Below are 23,929 nucleotides of genomic sequence, written 5' to 3'. Positions count from 1 at the left end.
CTCATTAAATAACTTGCAATGACCATTTAATTATGTAAGATGAAGCAAGATCTTTTCAAATGAATCAGTTTATTTACTTTAATTTACTTTGATTGTTTCATTGTGTATTATTAAAAGGACACTCCACTTTTTTGGAAAATAGGCTCATTTTCCAGCTGCCCTAGAGTTAAACATTTGATTTTTACCGTTTTGGAATCCATTCAACTGATCTCTGGGTCTGGCGGTACCACTATTAGCATAGCTTAGCATAATCCATTGAATCTGATTAGACCAAAGACGGAATGATATTACGCAGTGCCCGAAAATAGTCCCCTGCTATTGAAAGTGACCAAGGGCGCTACGTAATATCATTGCGCCAGCGTCAGCCATTGTACGGCAGCAAAAACCTTGATTATTACGCCAGAATGAGAGTATAGTTCCTAGACATATCTGCCTAGAAAATCACAACTTTTAATTTTCCTTCAGTCCAAGTGCACAATGTAACTTCAGAAGAGTCGCGTTTTAAATAGGAAAAATATCAAAACTCTTTGGTCATTTTTGAGCGCAATGCTAATGGTCTAATCAGATTCAATGGATTGTGCTAAGCTATGCTAAAAGTGGTACAGCCAGACCCAGAGATCAGCTGATTGGATTCCAAAACTTTAAAAATCAAGTGTTTAAATCTAGAGGAGGTTTTTTTTAAAGTTTTTGTCCCCATTCTAGTGTATGTAATTTCATGAAAAATAGATCAAATGTATATGGATTTGAAACAACATAAGAGAAAATAAGGACAATACTGAACTGCGTTAAAATGCGTTGGTACCTGACACAGAGAGATAGCCAGTTTCACTCTGTCCTGTAGGACCAATGCATTGAAGTAAGGAAGGGGGCAGCACTTCTGCACTGATTTTACAAGAACCAGCAGTTTTTCAGCTTCTGTCACCACCTGCTCTTCTAGCTGTAAACCTCTGGCGAACAGCGCCTGCAACAGAAATCATAAAGAGATGATGTGAAGGTTTTATTTTAATCTACCAGATGGATTATGAATCAGAACCACGTTAATCTGCTCACTTTAGCTCTTTGATGTGTTCCCCGGTGGCCCCTATGCTGTGATTCTTTGAGATGAAGGCAGACCTCTTGGGCCTCGGTGCTCCAATTTTCAAGCTCAGCCAGCCTCCCTTCTAGCAGAGACGCTGCTCTCTGAAGTCCTTCACACTCTTGGTCCACACGGTTGAGAGTCTCTAACATCTGCCGAGAAACGCAGTTATTTGGTCAAAAAAACATTATACTCACAATACACTAAAATGGTGGGATGTTTTAACCAAAGGTTTAGTAAAATATGAACAATCCCAACCACTGGGTTAGGTTAACCATAACCAAAAGACCCAACAAAACCCAGCATAGGTTAATTTCAACCCAGTAGCTGGGTTTGCCCATACAGTATGTTAACCATCGTTTGTGCTTGAGGGGCACCTACTGGCAAACAAGGGTACTGCATGCTTCGAGAAGAGCTAGAGAGAGTGCGGCTTTGTGGTTTTTAAATATAGTTTAAATTACCACTTTTTCCAGCTCCCCTAGAGTTAAACATTTGGTTTTTAGTTTTGGAATCCATTCAGCCATCTCCAGGTCTGGCGGAATTATACGGCACCCGAAAATAGTCCCCTTGCTTACTTTCAATAGCATGGGACTATTTTTGGGCACTGTGTTATATCATTGCGACTGCTGCAGCCATGTTACGGCAGCAAAGTCCTTGATTATTACGGCAGAATGAGAGTATAGTTCCTAACCATATCTGCCTAGAAAATCGCAACTTTTAATTTTCTGTCTGTCTTAGTACACAATGTAACTGCAGAAGAGTCAAGTTTTAAATAGAAAAAAATATCGAAACTCTTTGGATATTTTTTATGCCAATGGTCTAATTAGATTCAATGGATTATGCTAAGCTATGCTAAAAGTGCTAGTGCCAGACCAGGAGATCGGCTGAATGGATTCCAAAATGGTAAAAACCAGATGTTTAACTCTAGGGGAGCTGGAAAATTTGCATATTTAAAAAAACGTGGAGTGTCCCTTTAAGTTACTCAGTCTACCCATTAAAATATTAAGATGATTTCATTAATAGATCAGACAAAATCATAAATGGCTCTGGTCTGGGGGGCAGTACCACCCTTGCCCCGCATATGCGAACAACCCAGCATTTTTTTAAGTGTGTGTGTAGATACAGCATGTTTTAAAAAATTCATCCATTATGCTTTACATTCCCAAATGAAATGTAACCCTTACCTCTGGGAGAGTTTGTCTGAGTTTTTGAAGAGTTTTTTCGTTGCAATCTGGAGATGGAGATAAAGATTGCAAATCTAAGTCTGAAATCTTCTTGGTGATGCCCTAAATATGAGATAATAAAGAAAAGGGTGAGTGTCCAATGACAGTGAATGAAAACTGATTATGAGAAACACCCAAAATACAAAATAAAGTGACAAACAAGGACAAAAATCACAGTATAACCAACATGAACTATACGAACCACAGCGCTATAATCAATATACCTGAAGATTCTTCCTGTAGATTCGTAGAGGTCCAGACGACACCTCCACTGCCTCTCTAAGCACCCAGCCTGCCTCGTGCATCACGCCCTGAGCAGCTTGTACACCCGGAACTGCACAGGTGGGCTGAGGTGGCACTGCCTGAACACAGGAGAATTCACATACGTTTTAATTAACAATTTAAAACGTATCCTATTGTCAGTCTTAGATGCCAACCCCACCATCTGTTGAAAGTCTGATTTATTTTTGATGCTTGTGCACTGAAATTGGCTGAAGTTACCAATTTCAATCTGATTCGAGATTCTTGGCTACAAAATGCTGCAAAAATACCAAACTTTAGGTCCAAAACAAGACTATTCTGTTGTGATCAATGTTTTTAGCCAACAATCAATCAATGTATGGGTGTGTTATGTTAAAACAACAAAGAACAAAAAAGCAAGTACACACCTTGAGTAACAATAACTACATACTGTATGGTGTGATGCATTGCTTTAGTGTCTCTATTACAGAGACTTAAAAAAGTGAGTGTGTTTGTAAAGATCCTCCACCCAACTTCCTGAGCAACATTCCTGCAGTTTAAAGACAAAACTGTTCACTCCATCCACTACATGAAGCTCAAATGAACGTCTATACAAACTCACAAATTTGGTCCTTTTAATGAAGTCAGCCCACTGCATGTTGAGTCTGCTGAGCTCATCAGACAGAGAGCGACTGGTGGAGGCATCAGACATCTCAATGAGAAAGTTGCCAGCCTCGTTCAGCTGGGCTTGACGTGAACTCCAATCAGACAGGTTGGATGACTTCTGCTACATTATGAATAAGGTCAATTATGAAAAAGGAAATCAATGAATAACAATCAAACAAACAAACAACAAAACGAAGTGCCATGCCCTGGTTACAGCCTTCCGGATTTGAAAATGACTCATGCTATGGTGCAGCTGAAATACTTTTGTCTCCACTAGCTTTGTTTTCATCCACCTATTTTTATGCGCATTTTGAAAAATGTCGCATGACTTTGCAAGTTGGATGGCATAACTAGACTAATCAGTTTACAGAACTCATTACACAGCATCTAAATGCGGTTTTGCAAGTTCTGAAATGAATACTGTAGGTAAAGTCTGTCATTTCAATAGTTCAGTAATATTACTTCACAGGACTGTCTTATTGGACTGTCCACACAAACAGCAGGAATCCACATCCAAAAGCAGATAACAGGTGTATGGTTTTCTGTCTGCGAGCTCTGAGGTGATTTTACACGAAAATGGTTAAATACAGTGGCTTTATGCTTTTAATACTGATATTTAGCGACAATTTATCAGGAAATTATTATTTTGCTCTCTAGCTCACTGGATGGAAACTGCTTTATTTTCTCAAATGTTTAATGCGATATTACAATTATGTGCAAAAGTTTAATACGCAACCTTGGATAGAAACAAAACGATTGTCTTCATTTATTGTTTAATCATTAGAACCAGAACAAATCTTTGTGCAACTCCTTGAAAAGTGCATAGGTCAACATTCCTTCAAATAAATGCTTACTGATATAATACATTTTACATGTATTCATTTACCAAGCGCTTTTATTCAAAGTGACTTACAGTACAAGCGAGCAAAGAACATCCACATTTTGCCTTAATTTTTTGTTAATTAAATGCAAATTTAAATTCAGTAATCCTTTTATAAATTTATTTGTTTTGTTGAGCATAAATGGATATTTTGAAGAATGTTTCTAACCAAGCAGATCTGGGGCACCATTGAATTCCATTGTATTATTATTCTACTATGGAAGCCAATGGTGCCCTTTTTTTCAAAAATATCTTCATTGGTGTTTAGCAGGGCAAAGAAATTCATACAAGTTTGAAACAAACTTAAAAGACAAATGAATACATATCTTTTTTCAATGCGTGCACTTAAATCTTTGTAAAGCGTGTCAGGGATGTGTTAGCATTTAGCCTACGTATGGGACATACAATATAGTTCTCATTTTTTATCCGCTAAAAAAAAATTGCCACGTTTTATTTTGTGCCACCATACTTGTGTAACTACTCATGTAACAGTCTTTATATAGGGAAAACATGGAAGTGTTTGGTGGCTTAAAAAATTCATCCCGGTTTGGATCCTAATGAATGAATGGGGCTAGGCTAGCTAACACATTCACGACGCACTGTACAAAGATTAAGTGCACACATTGAAAAAAGATAGGTTTGTATTAATTTGTCTAAGTTGAGGTTAGAACATAGTAAAATATTGAAAAACGGTGGTGTTTTCCTTTAAGGGGGTGGGGGCAAATTATGACATTATTTTCATTTGTGTGTTAACAATCCCTTTAATGCAATATATTAATGCATTTAGTTGAAAAATCTCAACACTTTTAAGGGCTACTACTACTACATTACTACACTACTATGTTTCTTAGGCTCTACCTTTTCAAATGGTTCCTCCTGTCCCAACCAGACCTTTAGCAGAGACAGAGAGTCTTTGTATGACTCCCACGCGGTCAGCACACGCTCCATGCTTGCCTTCACCGCCTCTGTGGCTTCTGCATTTGCAGTCATTTCATTCTCAACTTCCTTTACCTGCCTGTTCACCGCAGGTGAGTCTTCAGCTGGAAGGCAGACATAAGTTATAGAGTTTAACCTGAGTTATTAGTTTCATAAAACTAAGGTGTGGCTTAAACACCCAGAAATGCAATCTTACCTAAAGCTGCTTTGTTTGTGTAATTGACTGCTGCGTCTTTCAGCTTATGAAGTTCTTCCTTTATCTTCGACACCAGGCCTTGCTTGTCCACGGTGTCCTAAGTGGCATATTGTTTTAAGATAAAGGATTGAATATCGCATCTAGACGGTTTATTTTTTATTTATTTGTGGTTAACTGAAAAGACATCATTTTTAAACAGCTCTCCATAGCCACATACATGCCAGTCCTGTAGCAGAGCGCAAACAGACTCCTGAGAACCGTAAGGCCCTCTCCACAAGGTCAGCTTTGACTTCAGACGTCCCAGCAGGTCATAAACATGATGCATCTGCTCGCTGTACTGCAACCTGATGTTGTGGTACTTGGCTGTCACTCTGACATTGGTAAAACTATGGAAGAGAATAAGGACCATGGTGATAAAGAACATGTACTCTATAAAATGTGGATAGAAAAACAGAAACGAAAGGAAAGCCCTGCTGTAAAGACCAACATGAACTTTACATTAGTGCATTCAATTGACCTACAGGAACATGTTCAAGCTGGTTCAAACTGGTTTATGCAGGAAAAAAGAATACTATGGAAGTAAATGGGGTCCACAGATGGTTTGGTTACAAACATTTCTCAAAATATCTTCCTTTGTGCTCATCAGAACAACAAAATGTATACAGGTTTGAAACAACATAAGAGTGAGTAAATGATGAATTTTCATTTTTGGGTGAACTATCCCTTCTAAGTTTGATATGGGCAAACCAGCATCCAATGCTGATGACCAGCTTGGTAGTCAGCCATGTTGGTCTTCTCAGTAGGAAAATCTGAATGGATGATTATCTTTGCCAACCGTCTCTTGATCTCCTCCAGCTTCTCGGCAGGCACTCGAGGAAGACCATCATCATCTGTGTTACGGTAATCATAAAGAGTGTCCAAGTGTTCATTTAACTCCACAATTAAGACCTGAGGAAAATAAAACAAAACCGTAAATACCATTCAGTAATACACATTTCAGAGCGAAAGTAGACATCAGCACACTGACCTCGAATTGATCTTGTTTGTTCCTGGCGTCTCTGGCAGCGATGGCATGATCTTTAGTGTCAGTCTCTTCTGTCAGCACTGTCTCCATAAGCTGGAGCCACTGGCCCACCATGTTCAGAGGGGCTGGCAGACAAACGTCAAGCTCTTTTTTGTAATCTTGAAGCTGTGCAAGAGAAAAGTTAATAAGATTTGCTGAATTCACGTGACAAAATGTAAAATGCAGTACTACACTGTCCGATTTTTTTCCCAAAATGGTCTCTAGCTGTCACAGGGGCGGTACCCTTGAAAGAAGTACACCTTTGCATCCAAAGGGTTCATTTTAGTAACTCAGCAGTAAATATTGGTACCAAAGAGTGCACATTAGTACCTCAAAGGAACATATTAGTACCAAACATATAGCTAAATGATACATATAAGGACCTTTATAAAAGGTACTGCCCTAGTGACCGCTTGGAGCCTGATAGACTGTGTAGACTGATTTTTGTTTTGACCCACCCTCTCCTCCATACTATCCCAGGCCTTTCTCAGTGCTCGCTGGTCCTCTGTTGGTTTAGCACTGCGCTTCATTGCACCAAGCATCGGGATAACTGGAGATCGTCGATCATAGTATGTGCTGATAAATTTCTGGAATGCCTTAATTTAAAATCACACATACAAACATTCAGGACTTGTCATAACACATTTTGTGAAGAAACAGTATCAACACATACTTTCTGTTAGGTAGTTTACCAATTTTACATTTGAGGATCTACCTGATACTTTTCTGCATATCCATTCTCTTCTGCCGAGGTCCAAGCCTCCGTTAACTCTTGATAGGCTCTTTGCAGCCAACTTGTCATCTCTCTGACTTTCTGACTGGTTGAAGCCTGAGGGCATGGTAGAAAACACCGAAGTTAATCGAAATGAATATTAAAATGATAAAACACGATGAAAAGGTGTCCGGACTTGCAGCAGCCGACTCTAGAATGATGTTTTGACAGAAGCAAACAGTAGAGGAATTCATAAGCGCAGTGTGGTGTCTGTACCTGATGCAGCGGGGAGGCCAGCACAGCAGGAGTGAAGAATGGGAGCAGGTTGACAGGAGAGAGGCGGGTGGGAGATAGCAGAGATTGAAGCTGCATCCAACCATGAGGCGGCAACAGAGAGCAAAAAGCAGAGCATAGACCCAAACGGGGTTAGAAAGAAAAGAATGACCAGAAAGTGACAGACAAGCAAAAGGAAAGATCCGATGGGGATTCAATACGAAACAGTCTAACCTCAAAGACATCATCATCTGAGGGCACATCATTGGAGTATTGCAGGAACTGAGCAACATATGTCATTATGGACTTCTCATCGGGGTTACTGACATCAATGTCTAAAATGAAAAAGTTTTTTTTTAAAAAGTGCCTTTACCACACAAATCTCAATTTTTGCAACATTTTGATATATATAACAAAGGTATTTTAATAATGAATATATATTAAATATATATGTTTACGGCTGTCAAAATAAAAGTTTGTTTTTGCATAATATGTGTGTGTGCACTGTTTGTAATTATTTTGTATATAAAAATACACACATATGCATGTATTTATTTAAGAAACTTTTACATGTATGTATATATATTTATTGAGGTTTTGATATACTTTAATTTATATTTAAAAAAGTATAATATAAACTTTTCTTTTTGTATGTGATCTTTTGATATTTTATATATGTTTAGGGCTGTCAAAAGATTAATTGCATAAAAAATAAAAGTTTGTTTTTGCATAATATGTGTGTGCACTCTGTGTAATTATTTTGTATATATAAATACACACATAAGCATGTTGTCTGTAATTAAGAAACTTTTAAGTGTGTGTGTGTGTGTGTGTTATATATATATATATACATATATGACTTTTATTTTGTATTCAATTAATCAAGATGAATCTTTTTACAGCCCTATATATGTTATGTATATTTTAAAAATAAAACTAATAATCTATATAACAAATGTACATGTTTTACATTCTTTATAATTGATTCCCACAAATCAGAGCACAAACAAGTACTGACATTTGTGAGCTAAGCTTTTGAAGTATTTAAATCATTAGTTCATACTGTGATATGCACATTAATGATAAAATGATATTTTGATGCTTTCGATTTATTTTGCATGTCTATTGTTCGGTGTAAGAAATAAATAATTATATATACATACTATATTATTTATTTTTGAAGATTTATTTATTTTACATAATTTTTTACACCGAAATATATATTTATATACAGTAGAGTTATTTTTTCTGAGGTTTAATTATACAGAATAAATTAATGTATTTTTATAAAATGTCAAAAAACTGGGTCCTCAAGCACAATCCTGGCCCCCCAGTTTGAGAACCACTGCTATAAATAACAAAAAAATCTATAAATTACACAATTTAAAATCCCATGTAGCCTATTTACACTCTACACTTGACAAGTATAAAATGTTCATTGTTTTACCCTCTGGTTCGAGCAGTCTAGGTATTCCCAGCTCTTTCTCAGCGAGATGAAAAGCCTTCTCCAAGTTTTCCAGGTGACTGCTGGTCTGGGCTTGGGAAAGATCTACTAGATCAGGTCGAAGAGAACACAGGATGGCCAGAAACAGCTCACCGCTCCTCCAGCTGGACTTAAAGTCCTTCGCACTGGCTTTGCAACTGACTCTGAAGAAATAATAACGATTAGAAGGTCATTTCAGGGTGAAAATATACAGTAAACAGCGATATAGAAACTAATAGAAAAACATCTACAAAGCCATCACAAAGGCAAAATTATGCAAACATCAACCAATGCTCACTTCTTGCACTGATCACGGACCCAAAGCAACAAAGACTTCTTAGCGGAGAGACGGAAGCGCGTGTGGAGGGGTGATGCTCCTCGAGGAACTGGACTACTAACTGGAGATCCAGGCATCGAATCCAGACTGGACAGAGAGTCCAGAGAGGATGAGCGGGAGCTGAAAGAAAGAGCGCTGGCCAGCTCCTCTATCTGTAGTAATGGATACAAGGGTGAATATGTAAGCTGTCAGTTCCTGCTAAAAGGCAAATAAAAAAATAAACAGGCCTTTCTCAAGTCAAGAGTGTTTGATTTTAAACCTAACCTATAATAAAAAGTAACTAACATGTTCATTTTCAATGTTATTTTATCCAATAAATAAATACTAGTCATTACTGATGTACAGTATGTTAAATCATAATCTTGTACTTCACATCTTAATGTGAGAAAGACAATGAAACATTTCCAAGACACTACAAAGCCTTTTTACACACAATTTTGTCACAACATTTAATTTGAGATCAGAAAATAATAGTCAGCTTCTGCACAATGATATTGGATTGATAGAGATTGCGCTAAAAGCACAATTTGTTCCCTGATACAAAAGAAAACTGTGAATACATCTTAAACACGAACATGATACAAATATGAAACACTATATGCTTCCTGTGTACTGTATATCATTTCAAAAATAAATGAATCACTAAAACTTTATACAGTTTATGAGCTCAAGGCAATGGAAGAGGCAAGGTTATGTGTGTTTTTGAATAAACATGATGCTTTATTATTATCCTTACATGACAGTGTAGGATGATAGTCCATATCAGACCCAGAACAATAGATGGTTTCCCCTCAAGTATATCTGGGATATTTATGTTCACCAGTTTGATCTGAGGACACACAAAGAGTACTAGATATAAGCTTTCCTATCAGTCTCAGAATATCTGAAACATACGTTCCCCTTGTAAGACCACTTACTGATTTATTCCTTAAGAAGTTCAAAGCAGTCTCAATGTTTCCTCTCTGCTGAAACACACCGTGACCTTTCTCCCGTTTCTACACATGAAAAAACAAACTCCATTGAATGCTACAGTACCTGTCAATGCATGCAGTATTTTGCACATTTCTATGATACAATGTGCCAAACATCATTTCAGAAGCTCACCATTCGCTCGCCAGTCATCACCTCCAGCAGGTCCAACAGTTGAGTCCCATCACGAAGATCTGTGAACAGATCCTGGATGGAGGTCTGAGGACTCCTCTGAAACACACGTCAATGTTACTTCGCTATAGTGTTCAAATGGCAGTAAATTGAGCATTGCTGATGTTAAACTGTTAAAATAAGAATAAACTATTAAATAATTTATATGAAACATGTCATTAGAAATCACTGTATGTTAAGATACAGTACAGAAAGTGATGTTTTCATAGGGTAAGTACCTATTTATAGTTTAACAGGGACATTTAATGTGGGGATATTTAGCAAAGATGTTTTAAAACTTATTACAAAAAATTTAGCAATTCTTTTGGTGCTGCTACTGGTGCCCTTCACCTTGAACCCTTTAAATCAGTGGTTCCCAACCTTTTTACTTCAAGGCCCCCTAGTTGCCCACAATATTTGAAGGCCCCCCACTCACTTATTTTTTTCCAAATAAAATTAACTAGAGCTTGGAATGACTAGACAAATTAATATTCTCTAATATAATCACCAAAAAATAAGCAACATCTTGATTTTCGCTTGTTTTATGTTATTTTAATGCTTGTTTTGTCCAATTTTTTATAATTTTAAATAGTGAAAGACCGATATATCGGCCGGCCAATATATCGGGCCGATTTTTGCGAGTTTTATGTGTATCGGCATCGGTCAATACGTGGCTGCTGTGTTCGCCGATTTTGTCCGGCATTATTTACAGACAGATTGCTGGAAGCCGCAAGCGATCGCAGGTCATGTGACTAAAAACAACCATGACAATCCATGACAACATCAAAAGCTCGGACTAACAGCTGATCATAGCTGGACAAAGAGGGTTTTTATTTCTCATCTCTCTCTCTATATATATATATATATATTTGTAGTAGTAAAGTTTACTATTTGTTAAATATAGTTTTTCTAAGTTCAATAAATGTTACTTTTTTAATTGAGACTTGTAATATTTGGCATCATCGTGTCATTTTTATGATGTAAATTAAGTGAGCAAAAGCTGTAATGGCTCCAAATTAGGCATGGGCCGGTATAAGATTCTGGCGGTATGATAACCTTTAGCAAAAATACCACGGTTTCACGGTGTTGCGGTATTGCCATTGCAACACTAAAATGTGTTATTTTCAAATGCCAGGTTCAATAAAGCCTTTAAATTATAATATGCTTTCAAAACATATATAATATTTTCGTAATATATATTAAATGTAAACATCAAATCAATCACATGACTTCATGATTTAATGAATTTTGTATAAGCACAGCTCATACCTTGGAGACGGTATCACAGAACATTTTAGTGGTTTTGAAACCTTGACTGTTTTAAACCTCGGTATACCTTGAAACCGGTAACCGGCCCATGCCTACTCCAAATATCAGCTTAAGAAAATCGACAGCCTGTATTGGTCATCGTCTAAGGCTGATGAAACAAAAATCGGTATCAGCACTAAAAAAATCCATATCCGTCGATCCCTAATTTTAAATCATCTTGAGGCCCCCTTGGAAATCTGCTGAGGCCCCCTGTGGGCCCCGACCCCCTAGTTGTGAAACACTGCTTTAAATCCTGTTATCCACATTGCACAGGCCTTTAAAAGCCATTTTAAACTTTTTCATTGCTTTTTTATTGCTTATTTTATGTATAACTGACTGTCTTTTTATTTATAACTATTTAAAATTAAAATCGCATGCCAAAGTGGGAATAAACAACTATAGTATCTTCTATTCATAAGTTGATAAATAATTGTATTGTCTACAAAAGTAAATGTGTCATTATAGTGTTAATCTGTTTTACAGATGCATTACAGATCATTCAATATCCATACAGGTTATCACTTGCTTCAGGAGATTCAAAAACGCTTGGGCCTGACATGTGGCCAAACAACATTGAAAGGGGTGCACAGCTCATGTTATGGCCCGTTGAAGAGCACCGCTGCCGGGTGATTGTGAATAACTATTCATAATCAAACTCGCAAAGACAGAATAGAATAGACCATCATCAATGGCCATCAATTCAGTTACAGTGTTTGTATGTATAAGGACAAAATGGAGGATCATCTAATCTGATTTCTTTTAAGTTCATTGGATTTGTATATGGAATATTGTATATTTCTCCAATAAAAAACATCAGAAACAAAACAATGTAATACGCGATATGGCAATGCAGCATGTAAAACTGCAATATTTTTCTCTATTTAAATGTTCATTATCCAAACCATGCGTATTACATTCTAAAATAACATTTGCAGTTGCATCCAAAAGTGTGAGGCATTATCGTACTTGTTGTGCTTGGATTTACCTTGGAGAGCTGTGCATTGATCCAGTTTGTAAAAGTTCTCTTTTGAATCTGCTCCTGTTCCACTGTTAATAAAATAACATTATATTAGATTCGACCTAGAACAAACTCATGCATGTTGTAAAACTACATGCTACGTATTCTGTGTGCTTGAAACAGTGCAAACTGGCATAACTACATCCATGCACAAATATGTAAAGACCTTGCCAGAACACAGTTTTGTGGCTTTTGGTTCACAGCACATCAGTTCCCAACATGTCATTCATACGCATCTATTTTTAACCTGGGAACGTCGAACGACTGCTGGAAACCTGGCTCAGCTCACCGATTTATAAGCCTCCGCCTCAAACAACATTTTTCTTCATATCTACATTAAACTTTCCCTCATTTCATTAACAACCCAGACATGTTCCTCGTAGAGAAACCCAGACGGCTGAATAGCTCATCCATCACAGTCGTGTGCATTTCATTTGTAACTTCATGTGCTGTTAAAAGTAGACTGGGCCTTTATAAGATCATTATTTAGTTTAATGGGAAAACATTCAACAGGCTGACAGTAACCATTGCTAATATGAAAAAGTTACCACATGCAAAAGCAGACTGATCTGTGGCACAGTTCCCTCCTCCTGCACCCAGTATATAGACAGAACAATGGTTGCATTCATAAAACCAAACTAAAACTGCTAACTAATGTGTGGCAATCTTTAACCAGATGAAAAGCATCACTGAGCTAAACACAAACACATGATGTCACTTCAGTGAAAATGTCTGTCTTTAAGACCGCCCTGTCGTCATAGCAAACAAATAACCCGTAACCTGGCAACCATGCACCAGCAAGCAGCGACGGTCTGAACCGAGCACAACACAGAAACCTTGAAAGACACGTGGGGGAAATGACCCTTACGCAGCAGTGAAAGGACATGAAACAAGAGACATAACAGCTAACACTACATTAGTAATGCCAAGGTCGTGGGTTAGATTCCCAGAGTCATTGTTAAAATGTTAAAACCTTAAATGCACTGCAAGCTGATTTTGGGTAAAAACATGACAGTCTTTAAGTAAAGACTCATAGCCCATCCACAGTCACTTTTATCACCACGATCACATTTATACTGTATGGCTGCCTTATGCATCGTTTAATGGTGCAGAACCACCATAGAGTCACAGTACTATGTATATACATGAGATACATGTGTAGCTAAGATGAACAGGTTCCAAAAAATGAAAACAAGTCACTTTTGCCTTTCTTTGATAGACAGAACTTGTAGCACGCCTATTTGAAACATGTTTCTGTTTGAATCGACAGATTATGGTATACACCCTAAACTTCAGAAAGAGGCGGCAAATAGAAGAGAACTTGTAAAACAAATAAAGCAAACCGCAGATCTCAAGTGGTAAAACACATTTGTCATGGGATGATCATTTGGCAAAATGCCCCAGAGAATCCTTTCACTAAATAAATTCCCATCTGTTTGCCACAATGCAACCTGACTACTTCCTTATAAAACGTATGCTTATAAGTCAATACGAATTTAATATACAGACTCAGCCTTGCACCTTATCTAGCAGAAAATAAGAGATTATTTGATCAAATCAAACTCAAATTTCTTGATTTGATGATAAATATTTGGACTGACCTTGCAAGAGCATGTGTACATCATCGATGTCCATCGGGATGATCCTCTCATCCTCGGCTGGAGAAGAGGTTTCTCCCCCTGTCGCCATTACTTCTGTTTTGATGGTTTTACATACTTATCCCCACTAAAGTGATAGAGAGAAATGATAATGATGATGATTTTTATTACAACACACAGCAATGGAATGACACATAACCAACAAGTCAGGATTTGTCTTGATGTGAAAGCTTCACAATTGATTTTGGTAAGAGAAGACGGATATTTTCGAAAATCAAAAGTGTTCCTGCAGTGTTCCCTTAGCTCACTAGGTGATCACTAGGAATTGCATTAGCAACAAAAAGGTGATGGGTTCGATTCATAGGGAACAAACATACACCACAATTTTTGTGTTTTATCAACTTGAATTTACAATTCATTTAAACTTTTTTGACAAGCAAGGAGTTGCCAAATAAAGCTGAATTTCTTGCACTTTTTTTATTAGGGTTGCACAGAAATGAAAATTCTAAGCCGAATCCGAAAAAGAGGAAACCAAGGCCAAAAACCGAAAAAAATTATTATGCCAATTATTAGTACCATTGCATTTAGGGCTATTACTGTGTACTAACTTTACTAGTGGTGTGACGGATCACAAAACTCTAAAAAAAAAAAAAATTTGGATTAGCAAAAAAGGGGTGGGAAAAATCTAATAACAAATAAAGAAATTGCAAACATTTTAAAAAAAGAACAAAGATGCACATTAAGTAAGGTCTGAAATTAGCATTAGGGCCAGAAATCAAATTAAATGAATCATAACACTGTCTTATTGTATAAATTAAATATATTTATTATTATTTTAGAGCTACAGAAGTGATTTTCTCTTTGTCTTGCATTGTTTGATTAACATTAATGACACAGACTCAAGTAGGTTAATTGAGGTTACTGTCGCTTTAAGAACAAATAAGCACAGAATGGTTTCTGTATAATCTATAAATACACTTAAGACATAAACACATGTTTTTATTAAAAAAGAAACTGTGGAGATCATTTTGTTTGTATGTGCCCTGTCAATAACAGAAAGATTTTATGTTTGCTTGCTTTTTTGAAATGCATCTCTCCATGTATGCACTAGTGAGTGCACTTAAACGCGTGCGCACACAGAGACCGAACACAAATTCCAAACAGTATAAACAGTCGTTATACATAAAAACGTTACATTGTTTTTCCATTGCTTTATTCGCAAATGTATGTTAATGGACTACAGTATGAGACACAGTAGCACAACTCTCTATAAAGTTTACACATCAAGAGTTCTGATCTTTGAAGGATCATCACGTCTGACTGGAGCTGGACCCGACACACTCAACCGCATGTGCGTTTGTGCGTACAGAAAGCTGCTCACTTAAGCGCCTTTTTGCGGTTACATACATCCACACTGCAGACATGTTGCTTCAGACAAGCACGTGCAGGTCGCGGTTTCTGTTTGCATCATCACAACATTTCGGCCATATTGTTTCTCATTTTTGTATGTTTATAAGTCTGCTGATCTGAGGACAGCGCTTACGTACAAAAGTGATGAGTCACAGAACACAAGAAGCTTCAACAACAGACCCTTTATCAGTGTTTCTGTAGCTTAGTTAGCAGCAGAGTATTGCTTTAGCAACACAAAGATCACAAGTTTGATCCCCAGTGAGGGAGCACGCATACTGATAAAAAAAAAGTATAGACTGAATGTACAACAAGTAGCTTTTGATAGAAGTGTCTGCCAAATGTGCAAGATGTAAATAATTCTGACAGTTCTGTAAATTAGAAAGAAAGATAAACATGAACAGATAAACATCATCAGCATAAGGTTATAATGTGATGAAGGAAGCCATTGAAGGACGTCAGCCCCGGGGAGATAAAGCAAATCAAATTCCAAACCCACAACACTAACTGCCAATAAAGTCTGAAGCAGGATTAATGAACAAACTGCTACTAATGAATAACACAGGAAATACTGTACTGTTTGCTCCTTAAGGGCGACAAATGACAAGTACAAGCAAACACATATACAGATATGAAGACAGACCTTTATTATTATCCCAAAGGAAATTTGTCTTGGACACTTAAGGGGTTTTCACACTGCACTTAACACTGGGTAATCTTTCTTCTAAACCACACTTTTAACCCTAGGTTAAGGATCTTTTCATACTTGTTATTTTAGAAGAAGGGATATTCCTGAAATTAACCCCGGGATATGATTTCATTCACACGGGGCGAAAGCGCTAATGCTTGACAGAAGGCTTGTCTACTCTGAAGCGTGGCTAACAGCCAATCACAGTGGCCGCAACACATGCTCCGGTCTTGCACAAATATAATAGGCTATCTCGCACCAGGTCATTTGCATAAGGCGATCTGATTGGCTGACGCACGCGTTGGCGCTTGAGAAGTTGATAATTTTCAACTTCTGCCGCAAGCGACGACAGTGACGCGTCACTGACAGATCCACAAATCAGTTCAGCAACGCATGACATCACCCATTAAATGTGAATGAGAAGCGTTAACGCTTACACCCTGTGTGAAGGTACCGTAACACCCTGCTCGGAAGCAAGGTTAGCCCTGCTTTTGTGGGGTTAACCCCTTATTGCGGTGCCAAACACATACAGTATGAAATGAAGCAGGGTTAGAATTAGGGATCGACCGATATGGATTTTTCAGTGCCGATGCCGATACCGTTTTTTGTTTCATCAGCCTTAGCCGATGACCGATACAGGCTGCCGATTTGCTTGAACTGATATTTGGAGCCGATACTGCTTTTGCTCACTCAATTTACATCATAAAAATGACACAATGATGCTGCCAAATTTTACAAGTCTCAATTTAAAAAAAGTAACATTTATTGAACCTAAAAAAAACTATATTCAACAAATAGTAAAAACAGGTGAGGGTGCTATGGAACAATCTTTCGATGTTGTCATGGAAAGGTTGGTTGTTTTTAGTCACTTGACCTGCAATCGCTTGCGGCTTCCAGCACTCTGTCTGTAAATAATGCCTGAAAAAAATCGGCGAATAAGGCAGCCATGTATCGGCCGATGCCGATACACATAAAACTCGCAAATATTGGCCCGATATATCGGCTGGCCGATATATCGGTCTATCACTAGTTAGAATGCTATGACCCCAATTAAACACAGCTGACCCAGGATTACGTTAACCCGGGGTTAACTATTATCAGTGTGAAAAAACCCTATACAGTAACTGCTATTAATTAAAACAACATACATTTTAAAATAACAAAAATCATAAATCACAAAAACCCCAACACACACACAAACCCCCAAAGCAGTTGAGGGCTTAACCAAACGTTAATAATGCTGAAACACTACATTCTTGTCAGGGTTGACTTATGAGATGGCTTATGGCCTTAATACTGTACACGCTATACAAGTGTTATTGACACATGCTTTTTATTTTATAAAAATATATAATCTAAAAGGCTTGTTAATAGGAAATTGCTGTTCTTATATTAACACATACTGTACATCTATAAGATCTATAAGACTTTTTTATCCAAAGCTACGTAGTACATTACAAAGTAACATATACAATATTTAATCAGTATGTGTGTGAGCTAGGAGTAACTTTCACGTGAACTATGCATGAGTAACACATAATGCCTCTATCGAGAACTTCCTTAAATAGAAATCAATTTAATCAATGCAAAAATGACTAAGCTGTCATTTAAGCCTTTAAATCACTTTTGATTTATCTGTCAGTCATTCACTACGTGCAAACACACACACACACACACACACACACACACACAAACACGCACACACACACACACACCTGCTGTTCCTGGGTGAGATTCAGAGACACTAAAACTGTGGGTTGCTGCTGTTACTGACACCAGAGAAAATACAGCCTTGGGTACATGCAGACATTGTTACCAGCAGACCATGTACTTTATCCACACACATACACAGATGGACAGGGACAGGAGAGAAAGGAGGATGAAAGGAGATAGTTGAAGAGACCTGTGTGGAATTTAAAGCTAATAATAGTATAGGTTAATAACGTGCTACATGTATTCTGCCATAGCAAATACTTGGTTACCTGAAGCATGTATGCGTTGATTTGAAACACCATTATTTAGCAGAATTCACGTAAACTAGTGCAACAATTGTTTAAAGGTCCCATTTTTCCTGATTCCATTTTTTTTACTTTGGTGTGTAATGTTGCTAGCCTGACTACGTCAGACTTTGTACTTCCGCTAAATTTCATTACGCTTCTGTACTCAGTCTGAGATACCTCCCATTCAAACCGTTTTCCTCAGGTCTCAAAACAACCGTCGAATCAACGAACAGAGGGCGGGCTGAGAGCTGTGACGTAGACGCTAAGCGCCAAATGTACGGTTGTAGTTTGTAGTGGACATGGAAGCGCAGAAAGCTATTTGCTCTGTTGTGGAGAACCGGCACTTGCCAACTTAAGCCCGAACAAGAAAAGTGTTTGTTAAACATTTTGAATAGAGATTATGTTGTTGCCCTACTCCCGACAGGTTTTGGGAAAACTTAAATTTATCAACTATTACCGATCGTCAGCGAGAAACTGTGTGCAGCACAGCTTGACGTGCACAACAATCGAGATATCATGGAAGGAAATTTCATTGTTCACAGTTAATGGTGGAGGACGCGTGGGCAAACATTCTTTGGTGACGTTCCTGATTAACCAGAAAAAAAGGTAGGAAGATTTAATTTACATATGGTTATGGCTGTCTGGTGGAAGAGTTTGAGAGGAGAGAGGGGCGTTCCTCCACTTAGACGTGAGTGGAAAGACACCGTAAGGATCGTGTTCAACTAGCTCTGGCCCGATTTACGTTACATAATCTGCAGAAGTCGTTCATAGCCATGTTAACTCCGGTATTTCGCTCGATGGGTTTTTTTCACATCATACGTGTGTTTTACAGCAGAAATTTGATGCGGCTGAGCTGGCGCATAACGCACAGGCTATAATGTTGCTGTCACAGCATAAATAATACCTACAAAATGATAAAGCTCAAAGTTCACTGCCAGGCAATATATTTTCTTTAACAGAATTCCCCTTTCAAAGCCTACAGTGAACGGCCGATTTGGAGGACAGCCCTCTACTTCCTGGTTGAATGACGTCATTAGCCTCTTTCACACAGGTATTCTGGTAAATTACCATGAATTTGCAAGAATGAATTTACCAGTAAATACAAAAATGTGCTGTTTACACATGCAGTGCCATTCCGTCTTTTTCCTATTAAGACATCATTCAGTATCAAAATACCGGTAAACTCGGAGAGAAAGCGGAAGTTACCTGTTTCGCGCGGCCGGCGAGCTCAGTGTTGTATTTGTAAGCAATGGAAGGTTATCAACTCTCCGTGTTTAGTTGTTTTCACATCTGTGGCAAACGCTGACGGTCGCGTAGTTGCTCGTGACCAAACAACATTGCGTCAGGCGACGCCAAACGGAACCTGTGTTTGCACATTAGGCTTCACAGAGAATGTACTAAGGACGTTGACAATTCGGCAAATAGATGGTAAGCTGTTTTAAACAACTTCAGTGAAGAAATGTGGATGTTAACTTCAGGTGTGCTCGACTTTTAAGCAGCATGTGTGTAGAAACGTATGTAACAGTGCGGGGGTTAACGCGTCATCTGTATTAAAACGTTATGATTGGCCCGAAGCTGTCAGTGCGGTCTGACGTCGTCCGTTCTAAATGCCGGTAATCCTATATTTTTCGTTCAGACATAGCGCTTACTGGTAAATTACTGGTAATCTTACAACCTCTCTTACTGGTAAATTGGCAGCACTGATTTACAGGAAAGGTTCTGTTCACACATGACCTGTGTACTGTAATTTCCCAGTAAATTACCAGTAAAGACTGTATGTGTGAAAGGGACTAATATTAGAGTTTTTGACTAAACTCCGCCCACAGGAATATGTCAGTACAAGGAAGACATCAGCCCATTTTTAGAACAGTGAAAACAGCGGTATACAGGTAAGTAAATTGTGTGATGAATAAAATAATCCGTTTTTTACATGTGAAACATGAACACACTGTAAACACAATTAAAGCTAGCCTGGGTGCCAGCCGCACTTAGCCCCGCCCACAATATTTCAGATCGGGAAGTTCAGTCTGGTGTCTTCCCGTTGTGGCGCAACTATGCTCGACCCAAAGCTGGTCGAACCAATCAAATTGTAATGGCTGAAATTTCATGTTTTTTTTCTAAACGACATACCCAAATTAAAAGTGGTACAGCTCCCATATACTTTGACACTCTGGGGTGTGTGGTGTCTGGTAGTGAACTATTGTTTATAGATTTTATATCGTAAATCGGTCAGAAACGAGATTTTGAGGCAAACAAATAGTTTTGGTTTGGATATTTAATTTCCTTGGACTTTTAGGGATTTATAAAAACAATTTTTTTGGATAATTTCACCGAAGAGGATAAAGGAAAGAATTTGATGGCAAGTAAACAAACTGAATCTGTGCCGCCCGGTTCAGGTAACTATCAACTAGATTACAGTTTTATGACTGCTATAAATCATCTCATGCTGGGTGTGGGTAAGTGGAATCCTGAGAGTCTAAGCTTTAAAACGATGTGCTGCATGACCGTATATTTGAAGATTTAATGCTTCAAAGTTACAATTAAGTTTATGCAGCCTCACTTCCGAGGGGGTGTGTGCTGTGTCAGGCTAACTTACAAATGGTAGGAGATAGTCTGACTCAGTGGCAAGTCAGTCCCGGGGACCATATGCAATAAAAAAATTACGGGCCCCCTTAAGCCAAAGCCCCCCCCTCAACCTTGCCTGCTGACACTGTTAACTGTGACGCGCAGGTCTGTTAACAACATATACACTTTTAATAAGGTAGTCAAATATTTTTCCTTTTTTTTACTTTAAAGGGTAGATTTAAATAAAGAAAAACAAAAATTGTTTTGGTTTTTTAACTCGTGACTAACTTCTCCGCCTTCTCTTTTCCCTTTAAGGCCCCACTTTTATGTTTTATATTTGTCCATCCTTAATGTTCATGTAGATATCCGCTATAGTAACCTCTCACACTGTGTTTTCTTCTTTTTGGCGCGGCGATGCGTCATGTAAAAAAATTATGGCGTAGTAGTCTACGGCAGCCGCAGAGTGCAAAAAAATAAAAAATAAAGGCAAAAAAGAAATGACGGAGAAATTAGACATTATGGAGAAATAAGAAATCACTACACATGATATGCATACAAAATATATTTATTGCGGCCACAAATAAAAATTAAATTGAAAAATAATTTTATCATTAAAAGCTGGGGCGGGCCCCCTATTGACCCGGGCCCATTTGCACATGCATACCCTGCATGCCAAGACGCTACGCCACTGGTCTGACTGTATGACTTAGTAAATAACTCACAATGTCGTGATATGAATGAAATGTTGTAAATATAGGTGTCGATGTACCCTAACTCAGACTTAGTACAATCATATTGTTATGGCCGTTTCACACGGTACGCGGTAAGCGGCAAAATTGCCGCGCGGCTTCAGCTTTTCTCTTGTATTGTGCAGCATTTAGTGCAAATACGTTTATCTTCAACGGCGCCTGTAATGAAGTACCATGTCCGGAGAAGGAATAGGATTTTGGGTGCACGAGCAAGGCGTGTGGACCAACTCCGCTTCACCTCTGTAACCGCCCCTGTTTTGCCGCTTTCCGCACGTCTCCTATTGAAAAAGAACTAAACACTCGCAGTTGCCGCGTACCGTGTGAAACGGCCTTTAGTCTCATTGTAGCGAAATAACTAGCAGTTCAGGCTGCAAAAGAACAGAGGCCATATCAACATACGTCACACACTCGGTTGCTCTGATTGATTCGGTTGAAACTATGAAATTATCATATGAGTTAAAGTCGCAATGAAATTGAAATGAAAAACTATATATGTATTTTTAATAGTGTGGTATTATTAACAAATGACTTATCTGTGAGCTTCATTATTTTTAAAAAATTCGTGTGTGCTCATAATCTTTAATCAAAAATGCAAATCTCCTCCCCTCCTCAAAACGATCTCTCTTCACTTCCGGTCAAAAGTATGGCAGGTGGGCGGGGTCCGGGAGAAGATCGCAGTGATTAGCAATTAGCAACACGACCCAACTTCAAATGATCCAATCAGATCTCGATGGACAAATTCAAATCCAGCCCTGCCTTATTTCATCTCAAAAGCCGTTTCATTCGGATATACGTCACCACGGGGAAAATAAGGCAATCGCTACTTCCGTTTCATGGCGACTTTAACGCACGTCAGGGGATCTGTTAATGCAGATAAACAGTTTCCAATGCAGTTCTGCAATATATTCCTTTTTCGAATTGCCTGAAAAACCACCTCACTTGAGTGTAAAAGCTTTTTTGCAATACATGGGAGTGTATGCAAAATTGTCGCTTTCCATTGGCTGCATTTTTAATTTGTGAAAGGTAATAGATACACAGCAATTGTCACCCAATTAAAAAATAATCACAAAGCATGAGTTCCTTTTGTTTGCCAGGATATAATCTTTTAAAACCATCGACCAATGTTCAATAGTGAGCAAAAAGTTGTATCTGCCGATACCAATTATAGACAGATAAAACGGTTCATTAATTAAAATCAATATAAAAGGCAGCACAATAAGTACACATACTTTCCAATCAAAATATCTTCATTAAAAACATGGGAAGAATTCACACGCGTTATGCTAATGAAATAAGTTGGGGATTTAATTTTCAAAATAAGATAACAATGCAAAAATCTTAATGATTCAAAAATAGCAGCTATACTTTGTTTTTGCAAAATATAATTTGGTATCACTTTGGGTTTAAATGTTACTTTTTTCAAACACATTGTATATTAAGGTTATGCGGTTAAATCACAGGTGACCTACATAACTCTGCATTACAGCTATCATAAACTGGGCTCTCATAATAAGGTGGCATGCGCCCTCATTCTTACTGCTTGACTCAAAGTGAAACTGTATATGATGACACTGCCTGTGGTAGTTGCATTCAAAGGGGGTTATTATTATTGCATGGACATGGTTTCCAGCATGGCCTTTTCTTTTATCAAAGGTGTATTCATCATTTCTGTTCCATACACACCTATTGCACAGGCTTCGGCCCTCAAGCACATCTGTGATATAACATATAATGACACCACCCAAAAACATTCAGCTAATTAGTGGAAAGGCAAGACCAGACAAAGCAGCCCAATACTGAAAAGACCTGCTAGGTGCGGTGTGATACACACATGGGCGGGGAAAGGCATTAATATCCACAGAGGAATCAAATCATATTACTTAAAAAGTAAAACAATGTTGTTTAATTCATGCTTGTGCAAGAGAAAATATGGGTGGGTAAGTCATCGTGTTTATGTTTGATGCATTCTGCATATCTCTGATCTTTACACTTGCGTTGATCACCTGCCCGGGTCTTGCCCTCAGTTACAAATGTAAACAAATGTGCAGTGTTTTAGTAAAAGTTTAGGCTGACCAATAAATAAACTTCTTCAGTTTAACCATATAAACCCTATTTACATACTCTCAATTATAGGTGCTTTTACAACACAGTTATTTAAAGGCATTACAAATAGTTGACCTGCAAGTCAGTTGTGAAATCATAAAATGACAGCAGCACAAGGGCAACATGAAAGTTAAACTGGCCAGTGTCCGCATGCCAATACATGCTCATGACAGCCTCATGTTTATAATTATGTATCCTTATTGCAGCTTTCAAAGTCAGGCAAAATCCAAGTCACACAAATTTCTATTTTATTGCACCTACGTCATTTG

General features: G+C 38.0%; 1 protein-coding gene across 4 annotated transcripts in view; it reads right to left on the bottom strand.

The window, feature by feature from the left end:
• syne2a (spectrin repeat containing, nuclear envelope 2a) overlaps positions 1–23,929 on the bottom strand; it is a 132,118-nt gene that overhangs the window by 107,872 nt on the left and 317 nt on the right. For 3 of the 4 annotated variants that reach the window (XM_065257168.1, XM_065257171.1, XM_065257169.1), the window contains exons 2-21: positions 14,152–14,275; positions 12,518–12,579; positions 10,189–10,284; positions 10,002–10,079; positions 9,821–9,913; positions 9,046–9,236; positions 8,712–8,911; positions 7,499–7,599; positions 6,995–7,108; positions 6,738–6,875; positions 6,244–6,405; positions 6,052–6,164; positions 5,434–5,602; positions 5,217–5,313; positions 4,943–5,124; positions 3,161–3,325; positions 2,523–2,660; positions 2,260–2,361; positions 1,051–1,227; positions 803–961 (exon numbers count right to left, since the gene is read on the bottom strand). In XM_065257168.1, coding sequence (XP_065113240.1) covers positions 803–961; positions 1,051–1,227; positions 2,260–2,361; positions 2,523–2,660; positions 3,161–3,325; positions 4,943–5,124; positions 5,217–5,313; positions 5,434–5,602; positions 6,052–6,164; positions 6,244–6,405; positions 6,738–6,875; positions 6,995–7,108; positions 7,499–7,599; positions 8,712–8,911; positions 9,046–9,236; positions 9,821–9,913; positions 10,002–10,079; positions 10,189–10,284; positions 12,518–12,579; positions 14,152–14,239 — 2,625 coding nt within the window. In that variant the 5' untranslated portion in view covers positions 14,240–14,275. The remainder of the gene's footprint in view (positions 1–802; positions 962–1,050; positions 1,228–2,259; positions 2,362–2,522; positions 2,661–3,160; positions 3,326–4,942; positions 5,125–5,216; positions 5,314–5,433; positions 5,603–6,051; positions 6,165–6,243; positions 6,406–6,737; positions 6,876–6,994; positions 7,109–7,498; positions 7,600–8,711; positions 8,912–9,045; positions 9,237–9,820; positions 9,914–10,001; positions 10,080–10,188; positions 10,285–12,517; positions 12,580–14,151; positions 14,276–23,929) is intronic. The other variant, XM_065257170.1, reaches the window with a different exon arrangement.

The sequence above is a fragment of the Paramisgurnus dabryanus genome, chromosome 12 (genome assembly GCF_030506205.2).
Source record: "Paramisgurnus dabryanus chromosome 12, PD_genome_1.1, whole genome shotgun sequence".
Lineage (NCBI taxonomy): Eukaryota > Metazoa > Chordata > Actinopteri > Cypriniformes > Cobitidae > Paramisgurnus > Paramisgurnus dabryanus.
The sequence above is the reverse complement of the archived record's forward strand: the minus strand, read 5'-3'. Positions and strand labels throughout refer to the sequence as shown.